This window comes from Polypterus senegalus, chromosome 2 (genome assembly GCF_016835505.1).
Source record: "Polypterus senegalus isolate Bchr_013 chromosome 2, ASM1683550v1, whole genome shotgun sequence".
Classification (NCBI taxonomy): domain Eukaryota; kingdom Metazoa; phylum Chordata; class Cladistia; order Polypteriformes; family Polypteridae; genus Polypterus; species Polypterus senegalus.
The window spans coordinates 260010668-260031684 of NC_053155.1; the positions used below are offsets into that span (position 1 = coordinate 260010668).

Sequence of the window (21017 nt, forward strand, 5' to 3'; positions counted from 1 at the left end):
TGCCAAAACCTGTTTTCACTCACGAACAATTGTATGTTGCTCTCTCCAGAGTTCCATCTTTTCATTCACTGACAGTTGTATCCTCAAACCCTCCCAATTTGGACAACTGTGTCTTTCAGGAAGTGTTCACACATCAATAAATAATTATGCAGCGTATGTGTTGGCTCTCAAACTGCCATATCATTTGTTTTTCATTTTTAACTTTTTTTTTGACACAGAGATCTCACTGGGATAAAGAGACACCAGTGCCATGAAGAAACACCATCTTGAATGGAGCCTAAGCCTAGAGCAGCAGCTGTTTGACACTATTACATGGTTAAAGGAGGCCTCTAGAGAGAATGCCATTCCTGGAAAAAAAAATCTTGGAAAAACAAAGCTGTGCACAAAGCAGACTCTGGCCAGGGGCCCAGGATAAGGAGCTGTTGCAAGGGAGGGGCAAGGGAAACCAAAAGTCTGCCCTATGGCAGATCAAAAGCAGTTGTCTCAGGGGTGCAGTGCCAGCTGGCACAAATAAAGAGCAGCATTGTGAAACAGCAGCAATAATCCCAGGGAAAATGTAAAATCTGCCATCAAAGAAGGAACAAGTGGCAGAAGGAATGGAGGCTAAAGAGACATTCTTAGGGAGTATTTTAAAGTGGGGGTCCTCAGCTGAAACAGTCAGACCAAACGGGACAGAAGGCTCTGGCTTTGACATCCTTTGATATGTCTCTGTGTGGCTCTGATAAAAACAAAACTGGTTTCTGGCCTACTCACTGACTCAAACTAATAGGCTAAATGAGATATTTGCCATCTGGCATTCTACCAAAATACACAGGTATTGTTTTTATATGATGCCCAAGCCCTACCTTAAAATAATCAACGTATTTCAAATATTAAAACATGTCAGTAATAGTGTAAATATCTTCCCTGATCTGCTCTCTCCACTGGTTTCCTGTTGCTGCTTGGTTCTAAATGTAAACTCCAGACTACTGGTCCCTGCCCACTGCAGTTCTTTATTAATTCCAATCACTACATACATCCCTCCAAGAACTCCATGTTCTTTTAATGGCTACCTAACAGTCCACGTTCTCCTCAAAAAAACAAAACAAAAATGTGTAGTATCTGCAGGAGACAATCAGATCAAGTACTTAGATCAACTACTTGGATTACCACAACTTGAAGAAGTGTTAGAACTGGCCAACCCTCTGTTCTAATGGGAAATGTTTGAGCTGTCAACTAAGATGGATGAACTGTCTGCACTTATAGCAGGTCATGGAGCATACAAGTACAGTGGCGTTTTGTGGTTTACAGAGAGCTGGCTTTCACCTGATATTGCTTTAATGCTGGACGGATTAAATCTTATTTGAGTAGACAGAGACCCAGTGCAATGTGGAAAACAGACAGGAAGTGGTCTTGTCATTTATGTGAATGAGGAATGGTGCAAAAGGGAGCTGATTACAGATTAAACTACAGTTTGTAATTCACACAATGAAATTCTGGCTGTTGGAATTCATCCATGTTATTTGCACATGGAGATAAAATACATCATCTTTATTAATGTTTATATTTCTCCCTCCACAAATGGAGACTCAGGAACAGAAATCATCCATTCTGTCAACTCACCCTGACTACAGTTACATGTGGTGACTTCAACCATATGACTTTGGAAGGAACAATCACAAATTTCCATCAGTTTGTGACCAGTTCCACTTGTGGAAATAACAAGCTAGATCTGCTGTACTCAAATGTTAAACATGCATTTAAGTGTAATCTACTGGCTCTGTTAGGGAAATCTGACCAAAAACTGATTCATCTGATTATTAGATAGCAACCTGTTACCCCCAGAATACTGAGGTAGTGGATAATAGCTCTGAAGGTTGCCAGTTCAAATCCCGCAAACACAAGTGACTCTACTCCCTTAGGCACTTAAGCTAGGCCCTTAACTTGCAACTGCTTTGTCCTGGGCATGACGTTAATCTGCATCCAGGACTGCAAGCAGGTCCTCCAACTTACAGGGAAAACTTGCAGGTTGGTGGCAGAATTGGCACTCCAGTCACCGTAAAAAAAAAGCCACATTTCCCTTTGGAGACAAATAAAGTGTTCTATCTGTCTATCTAGTGAAGTTAAGAAAGGGTTAGTGGTTCAAATGTAGCAGGACTTTCTGAAGCACTTGTAAGGAACTGTAAGTTGGCAAGGGTGTCAGAACTAAACACATCAACAGCTGCAGAAAAGGCACCTGAAAGGGCAAACTCCTTGTGCCGAACATCCAAGCAGGAAAAAAAAAAAAAAAACAGACAAGCAAATTTGAACATCTGACCATAGGTGTCAATATAAACTGGAAGCAGAAAAATGTATCAAAAAGAAAACAAAGAATTCCTAAGAAACATTTTAAAACAAAAAGACAGATGGACTGCTATAATATTTCAGATCCTGTTTTTGTACATTTATAGATTTTGGAGTCAAGTCTTTGAATTATTACTGGATTTAGGCCTCTATGTATAAATTATTTATTTACTTGGTTAGAGTGAAATGTATTCACTCACTCACTTTCACTCCGTTTATCCTGATGGTTGTCACAGTGGCAACATGCCAAGGTGGGCTGACCAGACTACCCAATCCTAAGCAGCTTCTTCCAACACCTACTGAGGAATTAATTCTAAGACAATTTAGAAACATTTAGTAACATAAACATACACAATTGTCATGTTCAAGGGAAACACAAGAAAACTGCAGAGGTTTCACCACCATGAAACCATTTTAAAGGATTTAATTTTAAAAACAAGAAAAATGAATCCTGCCAGTGATGGCAAGAATGATGCCAAATATCTTGATTATATCCAATAAGTAATCATGATACTCAAGTAAAGTTCTGCAAAACAAATCAGTAACTAGATGTCAAAATAAAAGTGCGGCTGTGTCCAACAATGGCTCTCAAAATTTTGTGTCCGATTGTTTCCACTTTGTTTTAGTCCTCTATGAATTTAATTCTCAGCATTTAGCTGAATTTCATCTTTTACACAGATTTCAAATCTAGCCTTCTTAGCAACAGATGGTTGTTTAATCGGCATGAGAAGGCTGTGTCTCAGACACAATGGTAAAGAACAAACAGTACAGAAGCCATGATAGGCTAAGACAAAGTGATGAATTCAACCAAAGATACCTGGAGAATGCATTTAGTGAAATGTACTGTATCTTGGTTGCCTGTTGCACAAACAAGCTTACTTGAAAGGAGGATATGCACAGTATTTTCAACTGCTTAAATAAATGTTCTTGGTCATGGTAAAATCACAGTTATCCAAATAGCTTTGTATTACAATTACTACGCATGATGCAAAAAAAGATGCTAGTGATACAAAAATTACTTTAAAAAAAAAAAATCAATTAATAATTGTGCCATGTCCATCTAGGAGCCACACTTCTACAGGTCACTATAAAATCTAATAACTAATGTTTTCCTTTAAATATCTCTAGTGCGGAAAAACACCTGTACTAATATTCTTGCACTAAATCATTCATAATCCTTTTATATCCTTCCTCTTATTAAAATTGTATACAATTATGCATTTAATTGTTTAGAAAGTGCAGTGATATTCTCACTTGCATGTCGGTGTACTACATACAGTAGTGTGCTAAGACTGGCTGAATTGGGAGTGTAATTCAGTTCCTTGCTGTGGTCATGCAATAGGTAGCACTTCCACCCAAGATATGCTCTGGCTCCCCTGAGCCCTGTGATAAAACAGCAGGTCAGTATATGCATGGATAGTTCATTAAAAGGGGAACAACTCAATAATCTTCATTTATTACTCACTATTAATTAACTAAACAAACACCAGGGTAGTGCGAATGACTATGCTGTAAAATATAAGCCATTATATTCTATAGCCATTAATACTGCTTCCTATTTGCCAAGAAACTATGTTAAAGAATGAACATAATCATTCTGTTCAACAGACATTAAAAAAAAGTTTAATATAAAATTTCTCATCCACTATTCTTTTTAGTTTTGTATAGATTTTAGAATAATTTTAGCAAATACATCAAATAAACAACATATACATATTAAGCACGAGTCATACATACAAAGGATTCAGAAACATCACTTTCTGCACACTTAACCGTGTTGAAGATTTAGTTTTAAATGGATAAACTCCCATCAATCTGTACTCAATAACTCATAATGACTATTTGAAAACATGCTTTCAGAAAGGTTTGCAAATTAATTAAAAATCAAAAATCGAAATCTGGCATTCATACAAGTATTCAGACCCTTAATTCAGTAATTTATAGAAGCCCCTTTAGCAGCAATTGAAGCTATTAGCCTGCTTATCAACAAGCTTGGCACACCTGGATTTAGGAAGTTGATCCCATTCTTCTTTGAGATCCTCTCAAGCTCAGCTGAAATGGATTGGAAGTATCTGTAAACCACCATCTTCATGTCTCTCCACAGATGCTCTATGAGGTTTAAGTTTGGGCTTTAGCTGGACCACTCAAGGGAAGTCACAGACTTGTCCTAAAGTCACTCCAATGTTGTCTTGTCTGTATGCTTCACGTCACTGTCATACTAAAAGGTGATCCGTCACTCTAGTCTAAGTTTGTGTGCACTCTGAAGCAGCTTTTCTTCAGGGACCTCTCTGTATTTGGCAGCATTCATTCTTCCCTCGATTATGACCAGCATCCCTGTCCCTGAGAAGTACCCCCCATAGCACAATGTTGCCACTATCATGTTTCACTTTACAGATGGTAAGCAGTGCCTGGACCTCACCTGCCTTGGGGCTTGGAGCTCTGACCAAAGAGTTAAATTTTTGTCTCATCAGACCAGATAATCTTTTCATTCATGCTCTCAGAGTCCTTTAAATACTGTTTGGAAAACTACAAGCAGGCTGGCATATGCCTTTTATTCAAGAGTGGTTTCTGAAAAGCCACACTACCATATAAGCCTGATTTTCAGAGTGCTGCTAAGATGGTTGTCCTTCTGACAGATTCTCCCATCTCAGCAGAGGACCTCTGAAGCTCTGTTAGTGTGACCATTGGGTTATTGTTCACCTCCTTGATCAAGGCCCTTCTTGCATGGTTGTTCAGTTTGGCTAAATGGCCAATTCTAGGAGGAATCCTGATGGATCCAAACTTCTTCCATTTCACAATTACTGAGGCAACTGCTGCTGAAAACACAGAAAAGCTTTTGAAATGTTTTTATACCCTCGTCCTGAACTATGCCTCACTACAGTTTGATTGCTGAGGTCTAGAAGAGTTCTTGAAATGCAGGAGTTGTTTTTTTTCGGACATGCAATGTGAATTGTAGCAACTTGTATACACATGTATGTTATTCTAAACCTTGTCTAATCAGTTCAGTTTGCCACAGCTGAACTCCAGTCATGTTCTAGACACATCTCAAGAATAATTAATGCAAACAACATACATCTGACTACAATTTGGAGTGCCACATCAAAGGATCTGAATACTTACACAAATTCAAGATTTCAGGTTTGATTTTTAATAAATTTACAAACCTTTCTGAAAACATGCTTATCACTTTCTCATTATGGGTTATTGAGCGTGGACAAACAAACAAAAAAAAAAAACAACTTTGCCCAATATTTTAGGACTGACAGGTAATTATCATTGATTAAAGCCAAACTTCACCTATATTACATTCATTATGTATTTCAGGATGTACTTTTAACTATGTATTTGCTTAAAAGTGGTCTGATTCATAAACAGCTGAAGCCTATCAAGCGCCAACCACTTTTTGATGGCAGTATACTTCCATACATTGTACATACATAAACATACGATTTGAAAAGTAATTGTGAAGACAACCACCAATGCACACACTTATCTTTAATACTTCATTATGTCTGCACTTTAATTTAGGCAATGCTTTTGCTCCAAGTTTCTTTTAGCCTTTTCAGCTAAATGAGACAATGTACCAATAAACTGCTTCTTATTTACATATTACAAAAATGAAGTAACGCTGATAATAGTTTCAGAACAAATTATCTTACAAAAAGGCATCTTTCAAAAACCATATACAAAGCACTACAAGCGATGGTGAAAGCAATGCAGACAATGATAAAAAACAGTCAGTTATGCAGACACTGCTAAATGGAAATGTGATAGCAGTTCATTCCCATCTCAGGGACAACCAATCCAAACATAACCAGCACACATGCATTCATATACATTACATGTGCACAGACTGACAGAGAACAATAAATTTATTTAAAAAAATGGCCCACAATGTAGTTGTAAACAGTAAAACACTGGCATTTCCTTTTTACAAATTAATCTGCAATGAATCCGTTACTGCTGATCCGTTTTCTCTGGGTACATCTTTGTATAAGTGTCCACCATTAAATCTAAATCATGCTTAACATCATAGTTGATATTAAGAAGAGCTAAACTTTTAGACCTGTGATTTACAGGAGTATTAGAAAGGTATGCCTTTAATCTTTTGCGGCCACTCTCGTATTTATTATTTTCAACTTTTATAATTGGCAGAGTGCAAAGTACTTTTAGGAAAGAGTAAACATTGGGAAAGAACTTTACTTCTGATAAGTGCAGAGTTTCATAAATAGTTGATGGAAGCTCCACATCCTTTCCTCGATGTTTCCACTTGATTCGCCAACAATGGAGCTCAGCTGGGAGTGTATCTGGATTGGGAAGATCATTTCTGTACATATCTGCATTATTTTCCTCTGAAGTGTTAAATTTCAGCTGGCCCATTACTGAAGGGACTAAGGACAGACACTTAAGTGCTTTCAAGTGATTATCAGAGAAAATATCTTTCAGCTCTTGAATGATACGCACTACTATTGGAATGCTTAAATATTCTTTATAGAAACTTTCAGGCACTACCTCAAAGCCTGACTCCATTCGATTTCTTCTGAGGCACGTCCTTGGAAGCTTTACTGGAATTTCTAATCTTGCAGCCAATATAGTAGCCTCTTCAAACCAGAATTCATGGTAAACTTCGATGTTGTCCATAATCTCATTCAAGGAATGCAGGACTGCTGTTAAACTGCTGGCAGCAAAAAATACATCCAGGGTCTGTCCTTGCAAATTTTTCCCAAAGGCTCTAGTGAAGGACAGCGCATTTTTTAAAATCACTAATGTAACAACAAATTCAAAGTCTGCCAAACTCTCAGAAATCATGTATGCCTCAAAGGAAATGTCATTGTTCCACCTGAAACTTTCATTTTCGTTCACACTGTCCACACACAGTAGCAAGGAGTCCAGCAGATCAACAGCTGTATCAAAAGCATCATGCCTTTCTATCCATTGAGTGCGGCAAAGCTCTCGAAGTTCATTTGCTTTATCTTCATTATTTTGATAAACAACAGAAATTGAATTCTCCAATTCTGCCAAAAGAAGTGGGGATTTTGAGAAAAATGTATCTATTTTTTTCAAAGTCAATAGCACAATTTGAACACTGGGAAGTGGTAAACCTTTTGCCAACCAGATATTAAGGGAACAAGAAGAACATGGAGTACATACTGCCAATGGATATTTCTCCATGAGCTTAGCGCCAACGGCTTTTATTTTGGCTGCATAGTGTCCAGAACAAACATGAGCTTGACCTCTGCAATATTCCATGTTAAGTCCCCATTTTTCTGTGATTTCAGCATGTAGCCTTTCAGCTAAAGTGTCTTCATCTGCTTCACAAGGAAAAAATCCTATGAACTCCTCACGCAGATTGTTTGCCTCGTCTACAAACCTCAAAAACAAAGGAAGATGGCATTCCCCTGTGACTTCTACTACATCATCTGTGACAAGAGAGAAAAAGCGGCATTCTCTGACTTCCCTAAGGACTTCTTCACGAATGCAGCTCTCACAAATCTCCATCATTTGCTTCTGCTGCAAAATAGGGCAGTATTCCACATTCACTGCAGTCATTTCAAATCTTTTCCTCAAAACTTCATCACCTGCATTTATGCGGTACTCAAGGAGAGCTTGAAAATTACTGGGAGTGAAAGATTCACTGTCTTCTTCCTCATCACCATGTCCATCCAAGGGGATATTCTGCTTTCCCATCATGACTAAGATTTCAAACAACGACTTAAGATAATCTTTGATTTCCTTTTCTTCTGGAGTTAATGGTACTAGGTCCTCCTCACTTTCTTCACACTCGTGAGTCTGATTTTGTAGACTGTTTTCATTTTCCTTGTTCAACTGTTCCTGTTCAGCTAAAATTTCAACTAAAACATAAAAGAAAAATATCAAATGCTATGGAAAAGATTTAAAATGACTGCAACACAACTCTTTTATGTAATGCCTTTAATGGTAAGTAACACTATAAGGAAATCTGCATGTAAAGTATAGATGAATAAAATGCATATTTAAATAGTCTAAACACGAGCATGTTAGTGGGACTTGAATTAGCAGCATTATGTTGGTAGTGAGAAGTTAAGCAAAATGACACCTTTTATTGACCAACTAGAAAGATTACAATATGCAAGCTTTTGAAGCAACTCAGGTCCCTTTTTCCATCTTACCTGAAGAAGGGGCCTGAATTGCCTCGAAAGCTTGCATATTGTGATCTTTCTAGTTAGCCAATGAAAGGTGTCATTTTGCTTAACTTCTTACTACATCCATAATAGCTAACAGGGTACAACACCTAGTACTACAGCATTATGTTGGCAAATGTAACTCTATGCTACTAAGATGTATTCTTTTGATACCATGCCCTATCAATACCATTATATCAGTTTATTGTTGGTTAGTTTTTAATGCATATGACATTTTATAATAATTTGATCTTCACCAGTAAACAGCAATACAATTAATTTAAATACAATACACAATTAAAAGCTCACACCAACTATGTCAGTTACAATTTTTCAAATAAAAAATGTACATGTTTCTTGGGTAGGGGCTGAATTCTTGTTTTTGTTTTTTTATCTTTATTTCTCTGGTGTTGCTTCTAGATTGATTTAGAAGTATCTTGTTGCATAAGTTCTACAAATTGTATCTACTTGGTTGGATACTACATTACCTCCTTGAAATAAAATTAATAAACTCATTTTTAAAAATATATATACACGTTTACTTCCAGGATGAATTCACCTCTGTATTTAAGTTTCAGCAAAGGGAAATACAGCTTTTATTTCTCAAATATCCAAGCATAAAACAAAAGTGGAGAAACCTTAGCATTATTATTCCTATTTTGTTTCACCTGATTCACTGTTATGTTGATGCTCAACAGAAGATGGAGGGAGGGAAGGAAAAAAAAACACGCCTCCATGTACTATACATGTTATTCTTCAATTGCTTCTAGGAATTGCTAGCATTGTCTTTCCTTCCTATACAAGGGTGAATTTCACACAAACATTAGGAAGTTTTTCTTTACACAAAGAACGAGATACACTTGGAATAAATGACTAAGTAGTGTGGTAGACAGTAAGATGTTAGGGACTTTCAAAACTCGACTTGACGTTTTCTTGGAGGAAACAAGTGGATAGGACTGGCGAGCTTTGTTGGGCTGAATGGCCTGTTCTCGTCTAGATTGTTCTAATGTTCTAATGTTCTATACAAGTTAACTAAGGTCATCCAAGCATTTCATTAGTTTTGACCAAATCACACTTTTATTTTACGATAGTGTTTAAAACCATATTATATCAAAATAGAGATACTCACGCCTTCTTTCTTTCATCTTTCTTAGTTCTTCTTCAGTCTGCAAAAAAAATTTACAATTAAATATAAATAAATTAAAAACTTAGTTCCTTGAGCTAGAAAAAATGCATACTAAATCTGAACTGCATATAGGTTTACATCACTATCTGTTAAACACATAAAATTCTAAACAACATGCATTTCATCAGAAATACCACTCGACCTTGACTTGCTTTGTTCTTCAAAACAATCTAGAGTAGAGATTAAAAGATCTAAATTTGTTCCAAGTTGGAATTTCTTGTCTAACTGCTCTATAATTGTACAAATTCTTCAAGAAAGCAACATTGTTTACCATTATAAACATTAATTCAATTATTTTTAATGTAAAACATGGTAACTTTTACTCTAGCGCAAAATAATTATCAGCAATTATTATCAATAACATAATGTGTAATAATAATGATTCCAAATATAAACCATTTTCTTTAGACATTATCACTATATAAAAAATGACTTCTGGTGAATGATTGCCCACCATGTTCACCAATTTGTTACATGAAATGTATTACAATAAAATAAGTAATGTAATATAAAAGTCAATTTCAGACAGTGAACAGGTTAGTTATTAATTAAACAGCATACATCTGTCAGATATACAATAGACCCCTGCAAAATCACGGTTCAGAGTCGACGGCCTCAGTCATTCGTGGACTTTTCCTTAGAACATATCTAATAATTGTTAACAGAAACAGCAAATAGCTTCCGCAATTTTTATGGCTTTTATCGTGACAATACTGCACTGTAGAGAGAACAGGAAGCAACTGTAGAGGAAAACACGGCTTGGAATGGTGAAAGTAGCCAATAGAATTTGAAACTGCAACTCCCAGAAGTCCCTGCAGTAGCTCTGATTGGTCTTCTGCTGAGGGTGCTGGGGTTGTTGGTGTCAAAGGATGTCAGTGCGGCTTTTAAAAAGGGGGCTGGTGACCAAAAGCAAAAAAAAAGTTTTTGTAATTTGTGTTAGAATTTCCTGTGTGTCTGCCTTCTGTTGGGTTACCTGTACTTATTAATTTTGCCCTGAATCATTTCGTGGTTGGGGTATAGATTGTCTTCCGTCTGCCTGTGTACATGAGGACTGTAAGTGGATTCATGGCCATCCTGCAAAGAAAGACCGCTCCTGAACACGTCCACCAGTCTTCACCATTTCAGGAACTAGTGGTAGGACTGTCTTTACATTCACATTCAACGTGTGGATCTCTGGACTATCTATTTTCATCATTACATTTCATCTGTTGCCATTTTTCATGATTTACTGTGTGTGTTTTGTTGTATTTAATGTGTAATCGCCGTAAGGGAAACAGGGGTGGTATCGTTGTTTTCATTTATTTCATCTGTTTTCATTACATTCTTTATTTGCTGTTTGATTACTGGTTTGCTTTGTTTTTATCTCTGTTCGTGAGTGCGTGCGGGTCGGGCCAAGGCTGGGTGCGTCCCTGGAATCTCCACCATAGAAATAAATAAATCACAGTCTTTTCGACAATGTGAATCTTAGCAGCACCAGACCGCTACAGCGTTATTTATTTCTCCTTGCTGCCGATTGACTGTGATGCATCCCCAGCTGAGTGTTTTTGTATTTTCCATTTTGTTCCTTTTAACCCTTAAACCGCCACACCCGGCTATAGTCGTTTCCCATTGCCATTTGCGAGCATGCAGGAGCTGATCAGTCAGTGCCATACACTTGTTGAGCAGCCAGCTCAAGACCACTGCCAGCCCCTTGTGAGCGGGGGGGCTGAACACACCCCTAGAAGACATGGACACTCCTCAAAAAAACCCTCTTAACACTAGAATCACCAGAGCCTATAAAAAAAACTTGCAGATCTGTCCCACCTTAAATTGCTTCACACCTCTCCATCAGCGTCTTTGTCCCATAAATGTGTCAATAAGCAGCAAACAGCGCCTGCTATCACATCCCCACACCCCACACAGTTTTCTCAGCTCAAGTCTGTTTACCTGCATGTCAGTTGATTAGAGTTGTATAGAGTGAGAAGTCAAGCAAAATGACACCTTTTATAAATACTATGTCGTTATTTGGAACACATGCATTTCATGTGCGTTCCGTGTCTACAACGATCTATGTAAACACATCGTTAAAATAGAAACCTTTTCATGTTTTAGTAATAACTGACAAAATGTAGACATGAAGTGTATAATGTGTGAAGCCTGAATTCCAAATATCAAATAAACACTTTCACAAAAAGTACAAATATAACAGAACAAGTACGCTTCTACTCCATAATAGAATCCGCGTTAGGGTGTGACATTGACACTCATTTGGTACGATCGCTTCGGTGGCGCAATGGTATCAACTGTTGAGTGGTAATCGAAACTTCACGGGTTCGACCCCGGACGAGTCCGTTTTGAGAAGTGAGCTGCTCTTGTTCTTATTGTTTTAGAATAAAAACATACATTTGATTCCAGTCTGTAACAGCTGCTGTAAATTTATGATACTTGTAAGGTTAGCTTTTTTTTTTTTTTAATTTTTTTATTCAGTTTTATTCTCTCAGTCGTGTTCACGATCCCACTTAGATCCAAACCCCAAACATGCGCATGTGACACTGCTAGGGAGTTTTAGTTAAAGAATACGTGGCTGCCGCCAGTCGGGCATCGCTGTACTTTGTATATGTACATGGGAAGCTCTGCAGTATACTTGTGACTTTACGCTGTAGGAAGTAAGTAAATAAACGAAGGTAAATAAGTAAATAACATTCGATCTGGCTCTTATATACTAAGTACAGCGACGGCAGCTTCAACCTTCAGCTATAGACTATAGATCTGGATGGTGCATGTGCCCAAAACATTAACATTTATATGTTACTTACATAAAAGCCAGATCGAATGTTATTTACTTTTATTTATTTACTTACAGTGTGTTTGATCGACATGCTCAAAAAATACATGTAATGCCATGAAAAGTGCCTGCTGACACTTTAGTATGCAAGCAATGGTACGAGAATGCAGTCAGACTTCTTTTTTGGGCACATGCACAGGTCTAAACACTAGCATGGAGAGTCACTTGCGTACTGAACAGTCCATAGCTGAAGGTGGAAGCTGCCGTCGCTGTACTTTGTATTAAAGAGCCAGATCAAATGTTATTTACTTTTATTCATTTACTTACTTCCTACAGTGTAAAGTCACAAGTAGACTGCAAAGCTTCCCGTGTACATATACAAAGTACAGCGACGGCAAAAGTGCATTTCTTTTTCTCCAATGTAGAACCGTTGTCATGATCCAAGTTCACCTCTGTTATAGCGCGTCTTCATGTGAAAACAGCAGTGTCAAATGCGGGGTGGTATTGTGAACACGACAGAGAATAAAACTGAATAAAAAAAAACAAAACAAAGCTAACCTTTACAAGTATTATAAATTTACACCGGCATTTACAGACTGAAATGAAATGTATGATTTTATTCTAAAATAGTAAGAATAAGAGCAGCTCACTTCTCAAAATGGACTCGTCCGGTCTCGAACCCGTGAAGTTTCGATTACCAGTCAACAATTGATACCATTGCACCACCAAAGTGGTCGTAGCAAATGCGTGTCAATGTACACCCTAACGCGGGTTCTTTTTCTGCAGTTATATTCTTGAATAGAAGCACATTTGTTCTGTTATATATGTACCTTTTGTGAAAGTGTTTATTTGATATTAGGACTTCAGGTTTCACACATTATACACTTCATGTCCACATTTTATCAATTATTACTAAAACATGAAAAGCATTTCTGTTTTAACAATGTGTTTACATAGACTGTTGTAGACACGGAACACACATGAAATGCATGTGTTCCAAATAACGACATAGTATTTATAAAAGGTGTCACTTTGCTTGACTTCTCACTCTATACAACTCTAAGCAACTGACACGCAGGTAAAGAGACTTGAGTTGAGAAAACTGTGTGGCGGTGGGAGGATGTGATAGTAGGCTGCTTGCTGCTTATCGACACATTTACAGGACAAAAGACGCTGATGGAGAGGTGCAAAGCGATTTAAGATGGGACGGATCTACGAGTTTTTTCATAGGCTCTGGTAATTCTAGTGTTAAAAAACGCTGATAGACTACTTTCACATTGCTCCCTTACTTGCGGCTGCTCTGTTGCGTGATATGCTTCTTGCACAACGCTACGCATACTTAAAAGCCTGAACAGCACCTGTCCTTTTTGGCTGATTGCTTTGTTTCTCTCTCCTCCCCCAGACATCCTCTGCTCCTGTTGTGCTCCCCTATAATATTTGTCTATTCTTTAATCGATAACTAACTGCTTACTGAGCTCGTTTTACTTCTGAAAGAGACATATTTGTTTGAAGTGTTTGAATAAAGTTCCTGTCTCTACAAGTTACCGTGCTTCTGTGCAATTCTGTGACCCAAGCGTGACACCCTACAGAACTGCAGCTTCACTGTACCTGGGATTGAGTCACTGCACTAGACTAGCCTGCAAGCATCAGCGCTTACCTTTGTGTGCTTGAGTGCAGCCAGTTCAAGCGCAGTTGGCTCAGTGATTTACATCCATGGGGTCAGTTGCACTTTGTACATACTGTTCCAGTAGTTTTTTTAAATAGTTTTTACAGTTCATTAGCAGTGTGTAAAATGATTAGTGTTGCAGTAATTGTGATGCACTTTGCATGAAAAAAATGTGTTCCATTAAAATTTCACTTTTTCTTTGTGAATTGTGACGTTTACTCAAAGTGCAGCAAAAAAGTATTTGTTGTCCAAGGATGCATTAACCCCCAAGTATGTGGCAGTTTAAGGGTTAAAGCCCCAAGAAACGCCGAAACGCCCTGCACCTTCTACGGCTTCTGGCAATGAAAATGCGCTGGCATGAATTCTAGTCCATATAGCGGTAACATCGGTATTTTACATTCTAGCACTGCGGGTGACATATCAGTACTGTACTGTACAGTATATGCAGGTTTACCTTTACATTGCTTTTTTTAGGGAATGTAGTAAGCCAAGATTGAAATTAAAGTGTTTTGGGGGCATATTTAGGATTTAAACTATAAAAATAGACATTTTTTTTTAACTACATCCAAAATTCACGGTTTTTCACAATTCACGGGTGCTCTAAGAATGTAACCCCCGCGAAATTTTGAGGTGTACTGAACTACAGTTTTTTTGTTATATAGATATTGGTACATATAGCACAAATTTGGTACAGATTAATTAATTTGGTACAGGAACACACCAACCATTATACACTACAGTGAGAAAATGACAAAATAACCACAAATTTTGAAGGATATATACAACCTTTGAGATATTCAAAATCGTCGCAATTTTACATTGAGGAACCTTATTCTGAAATTGCTCCACAATTTCCAGGCGTAGCCTTTTGCAGACTGGTACACCTCTGTCCATCTTTACTTAAGCGAGCCTCTGCCTCTCTAAGATGCTTTATTATACCCAGTCATGTTACTGACCTGTTGCCAATTGACCTTATTAGTTGCAAAATGTTCCTCCCGCTCTTTCTTTTTAGTTCCACTTACTTTCCCAGCCTTTTTTTTGCCTGCGTCCCAACTTTTCTGAGATGTGTTGTTGCCATCAAATTCAAAATGAGCTAATATACCATTTGATATGATTTCTATGTTATATTGTGAATAAAATATGGGTTTATGAGTTTTGCAAACCACTTCACTCTGTTTCCATTTACATTTTATAATGCATCACAACTTTTTTGGAATTAGGGTTGTACAAAAAGCCTGTACATAATTAATGCAGACATGTAGACAGATTTTAAAAAATATATACAACTTGTCTCACTGACAAATAAACATTCAATACTACAGTTATGTTTACAACTATTAGGATATGTTTTCAAACATACCATACAAAATAGAAATAATTAACATGTGTGATTTTACTGAAAAACACCAATACATACAAATTCTTTAATTCTCTTTCGGTGTCGACTATGTGGATTATTAAGATGACTGGTCAGGTCAAAAATAGTAGGTACAGCATTGTCCTTCAGAACAGTTCTATAAGGACTCTGGAAAGTAAGCACAAAGATATGCAATTTAAATTTGAACAACTGCTTAATATTACTTTAGAAGTTATGAATGAATTAATATTAGTTTAATAATTAATGTCAATTATTATTCATTAATATAATTAATAAATCTTTGGAAACACTCTTTTAAAAGGCCAGAAAACTCTTAACTTACACTTTTACATATCATTGAAGGTTCAAAATGCTTTGCACATAGTCTGTAATGCTTATTTAGTTGATCTGAAGTTTTATCTTCCAAATCAGCTCTTCGACAATTTTCCACCCACAGTTTACATCTGCTTCAAAAACAATAAAAGAATATATTCAAGATTAGATGTATTTTAAACTATTCCTCTTTTATCTAAAAACCTAAAATTACAGTAAACATGTGCAATATCTTCATTTATATAAACAATACTGCTATATAACTGTGAACTATTAACATAAAAAATATATATAATATTATTAGACTCAGAAAGAAAGAAAGCAATAAGATTTTCTGTTTTACATCACTGCTTACATTAACAGGTCTTGTGTCATATCTTTCATGATGGAAGTGTACAAATGTCCCTGCAACAATTTGACACAAGTTCTCCACTACCTGAGTGAACAGTTATATTACTGTATCTACTGAGCTTTCAAAGAATATAAGAAAAATATGAAAGCATCGGAAATATCAATAAATACCACTCCTGTCATACTATGTAGAAAATACTTGATTCAAAGCTTAATCAAATATGAACAGACACAAAATTTCAAGATTCCTTGGAACACCCAAGAAATTGTAAAAATCTTAACTTCTTTCCCAGTTAAAAATAAGTGGGGTTATTGCTGGGGCTTTCAGATCAAATTTCACTAGCTGAACAGAATTTGCATGTATTCTAAAAAGATATCATTCAAAGGCAAAAAAATGATACCCAAATGTAAAAGAACAGTAGTTAATTTTACATCATATTGCCTTCAGCATTAGACATGTTATGCAATACTGTGGAAATTCTAAGATAATGTGTTTGCACACCTTTTTCATAAAATTGAATAGTTAGCTTGTATCGGCATTATTAAAATGAAGAGTCTTCTGTTTCTTAAGCATACACCTTCGCAGTGCACTTTAGGACAGATGTTCTATTCCCTGCACTGCTTTAACATATACGGTTGTATGAAGAATTAATTTCTAAATATTTTGTCTGACATGCTAAAATATCATCCATTGTAGTTCACTCTTGAACCTGAGATCCCCGACTTATTGTTGGATTATGCTAGCAATGTTATGCATCCATCAGAGCAAGAAAAAGCTGGTTTAGCACCTTATGAATGACCATCTAAAATAAGTACCATACCTTTGACTTTCCTTCAAAAATTATCATGCCTTTCAGTGTTTCTTTCCTAAAGAAAAATGTAGGGGTGGGCTGCCTCTTCTACAAAATTACACAAATATAATTGCATTGCTTAGTATTTAAAGAAATCCACACCATGAAAAATGTGTACATGGTAATGGCTGCTTGGTTACTAGACAGATTATTGCTGCCCTTGTCTATATAGGTGGCTTTGTGGCCAACAAGCAGTCAAATGATACTTGTTTTGGTGCTCCACCCCCATGTTTGGATTCCTTCAGAAACACAAATCAAAACAAGTCTCTTATAACAATTCACAAAGAAGAGGCAGACAACCCAGCTTTCAGAGGAGTAGATTTATATAATTAATTAACACATAAGGAAAAGGCTACTTTTACTTGAATAATTTGTTAGAGATTTTGTATGGTCCAACTTTAAAGGTAATGCTCACTGTGTACTTTGGATGTTTTAGCAGATCATGCAACATCAATACAATATCATATGTTGTTTAAATATATCTACAGTATATAGTTTTTTTTGCATTGAATGGTTACATAGCCACAGACTTAATAACCAGATTTCCTTGAGATTTTCCTGCACTAATAAACAAGTCACATTATTTGTTCATTACTGTGCAGACCCCTAGTCCAATTTATTTGTTCAGCTAAATGTCATGAATGGCTTTTGGACAATGAAGGAGTATGGATAGCCCTGCAAACAACCTTCATGCCAAACACGCCTCTGTATTTTCCAAACCAGCCCTATCAATTACAGGTTTGTGGCAGCACAAGAAGTAAAAGTGTTACACAAAAACAACAGACTGATATCCAATTTATATATATTTACTTCATTATGGGCTGTTAATATTTTTTTCTTTGAACTTTGAGCTTTGTGTTCAGATAGTGAATCAACCAAAACATTGTCATATTATGTGGTTTCATCAAAATATTCAAAAACTACAACTGTTGTTATTTCATCTTAACATTGTTCCCATGACACGTATTATTCAGGTTGCCTGTACAATAGTTAACTGCAATTGTAAATGGGAAAATGAGACAGATTCAGTTGAGTTTAGTTCATTATGCTATTCTAAATAAAATAACTTAAAATACAATGGAACATTTAGTACATTCATTTGTTTCACTTATGGAACACATATAGACTCCAGTCCCTCATTTTATACAAAAAGACAGAGGCAATGATATTACATCTGGAATCTAACAGCAAAATGAAGCACAGCTGGGAATGTTTTTAACATGTATAACCAATCACCAGAGATTTTTCTTTTGTTTCTTATTTGCATTACAGGCAGTAAAAGGTATTGCTAGCTGCACTTTATCTTTGATTAGGTCAAAACAGAATATTGTTTTTGTGAACAGTTGTATTTTCAAGTTGCAGGTTCATTTGAGTTTTCACTAGAGGTGTAAAAAATATCGATACACTTGAGTATTGCAATATTACATTTTTTGATATTGCATCGATTCTCAAAAACATAGTATGGACTTTTAATTACTAGTTTACATACAAAGATTCAAGGCACACAGTTCATTTTGTGTTGTGTTTAAACCCCTGAACACAAGACAGCAGATAACGTAACAACATAAATTGAGACAGGAAGTAGCGTAGGGGTAGACGTATGCAGGCTTTCAATATTCAGGCGCACGGATCTAGCAGACAATGTGGATAGCGCAGTGACAAACCGAGCTGACTAGTAACACGACGACCGATGGATGAATCCAGAGGAGTTATGCTGGCCCCTGCAGAAGTATGGGCTCATTTTGGCTTTCACAATAAAGAAGGCACTAAGGAGATTGACAAAAGCCATGCCGTATGCAAATTGTGTCATGCCAAAAATCAAATATTTGGGGAACACAACGAATCTAACAGCACACTTAGCAAGACACCATTCTGATGTACAGCTAAAGGAGCAGCAAACGGCAAGCGGTAAAAAAATGGGTCCCTCTCAACTCACACGCAAGTTCACACATCGAAGTTAGTATCAACCTCAACTCGTGCAAACAAACTCAGTCAATACTCTACTTCATTTGCAAAGATATGCGCCCTCTGAGTGTTGTAGAGAATGAAGGGCTCCGAAATATGGTGAATACAATGGAGCCTCGTTACACCATACCCTCTCGTCAACATATCACGGACATTGCTGTGCCCAAGTTGTACGAGGAGGTAAATAAGAGGGTACTAGAATCTCTCAACTCAGCTGTGAGAGTCGCTTTGACACGCAATGCTTGGACAACAAGGTCCACTGAATCTTTTGTAACAATAACAGCACATCACATAACAGATGAGTAGAAGCTGGACTCGTATGTGTTACAAACAAGAGCTATGCATGACAGCCACAGGAGAGAACATCGCAGCATTACTAAAGGAGGCCGTTCATGAGTGGCAATTGGAAGCGAAAGAGCCCGTCATTGTAACAGACAATGCATCCAATATGAACATTGCGACCTTACTTGCAGAGATGACACATTAGTGCTGGGTGGTATGACCAAAATTCTATATCACTGTATTTTTCAAAATTATACCAGTTTCACAGTATTCAACAGTATTTTTTTCCCATGCATGAGTGGATGTTAACCACATATTCCACTGCAATTACTGCAGTAGACTGGTTAAGAATAACCTATTCCACTGTCATGAGAATTGTACAAAAAACATTTTAATGTGCACACAAGTATTAATACAGGTTTGCATGGCCCCATAAAGTGATAGTTTTCAAGGGGGTGGCACTAATGAAGAGAAGGAATCACATTGCATGACAGTTGCAGTCAAAATATAGAGCCTTTTTATTGAACAAATAATGCAAACAACTTAAACTAAAATTTTGACAACATATTTTCAACCATCCAAAGAGGAATTTAGACTTAGTAAAATATCCAGAGGTGCTTGTCAAAAGTTGTATTGCACTGAACATGTCTTAGAAAAGGAACAAATAGTAAATATTTTCTTTAAACCAGCTACACTTTCTGTTAACATTAACAATCTCCATCCACAGACACGTTAAAGTGACTTTTTAAACAACTTTACCATCATTAAACTGCATAATATTTAAACTAATAAAAAATAACAATAAAATAAATAATAGTGCAACTTCCAGTAATAATACTATTACTTCAAGCCCAGGTACATTACACAGTATTCACCAAATAAAAATAAAAACAAGTGCAACTTGGTGATGACATCTTTACCAACTGAACCATCATTAAGGCAAACTGCATTAATATGGACCTTGCTTCAAGCTAAGCTATATACATAAATAATGCAACTGCAACTGCCATGGTGAAGAAAAAAAAAACTATATGTCGAGAATAAAGTCGACATGTTGACTTTATTCCCAACATTTCCACTTTATTCTCGCTGTTTATGTTGAGATTAAAGTTGACATTTCCACTTATTCTCATTTATTTTGTCATTAAAGTAGAATGTCATAAACTAAAATTCATCCTAAAATCATTGTTTAATTTACTAGATTTTCTCAAACCCCGTCATAAGTTAATGTAGCACATTAAATCCTATGTGTTGTGTTCCCTGACCCAGTTGTTAATCGCTACGCGCTTCTTAAACTGACCTCCTCTGCACTAAGAGGAGGCACAGGCATCATATTGGATCACGCACAGAATACATTCACTTCATGATAATCCTGCACTCTGAAAATTGCGAATGCTAAGATAAATACTTGATATTATTTTCATGATGAAATGGGTTTAAAGCAGGTATTAAGCATGCACGGTAGTGTGACGGTAGTGCTGCTCCCTCGCAGTAAGGGGTCCCCAGGTGTACGTTCTGTGTAGAGAACTTTATGGCAGATGTGACGAGGCACCAAAAAACTGGATGTATGAATGGGTATTGCACAGGTTTAACTTAAATATTGTGTAAGTGCTGGGTTCGTGATCTGGTGGTCAGAGACACGAACACAGAATTCAATGGATGTTCTTCTGAGCTGTCCCTGTCTGACATACCAAACCCCCAGTTCCAATCTTTCCTTTTTCTTTCTCCACGTAACCGATCAGCACACGATAAACATCTTTATGAAATTAAAACTAGTTA

At 36.8% G+C, this 21017-nt stretch overlaps 1 protein-coding gene across 2 annotated transcripts in view; it reads right to left on the reverse strand.

Moving 5' to 3' along the window:
• Positions 1-5802: 5802 nt before the first annotated feature.
• Positions 5803-21017, reverse strand: part of LOC120523808 (52 kDa repressor of the inhibitor of the protein kinase-like) — a 29199-nt gene continuing 13984 nt past the window's right edge. Inside the window, exons 2-5 of one of the 2 annotated variants that reach the window (XM_039745431.1) lie at positions 15800-15920; positions 15517-15624; positions 9613-9649; positions 5803-8174 (exon numbers count right to left, since the gene is read on the reverse strand). In XM_039745431.1, coding sequence (XP_039601365.1) covers positions 6280-8174; positions 9613-9649; positions 15517-15624; positions 15800-15920 — 2161 coding nt within the window. In that variant the 3' untranslated portion in view covers positions 5803-6279. Of the gene's footprint in view, positions 8175-9612; positions 9650-15516; positions 15625-15799; positions 15924-21017 lie in introns of both variants that reach the window. The other variant, XM_039745430.1, reaches the window with a different exon arrangement.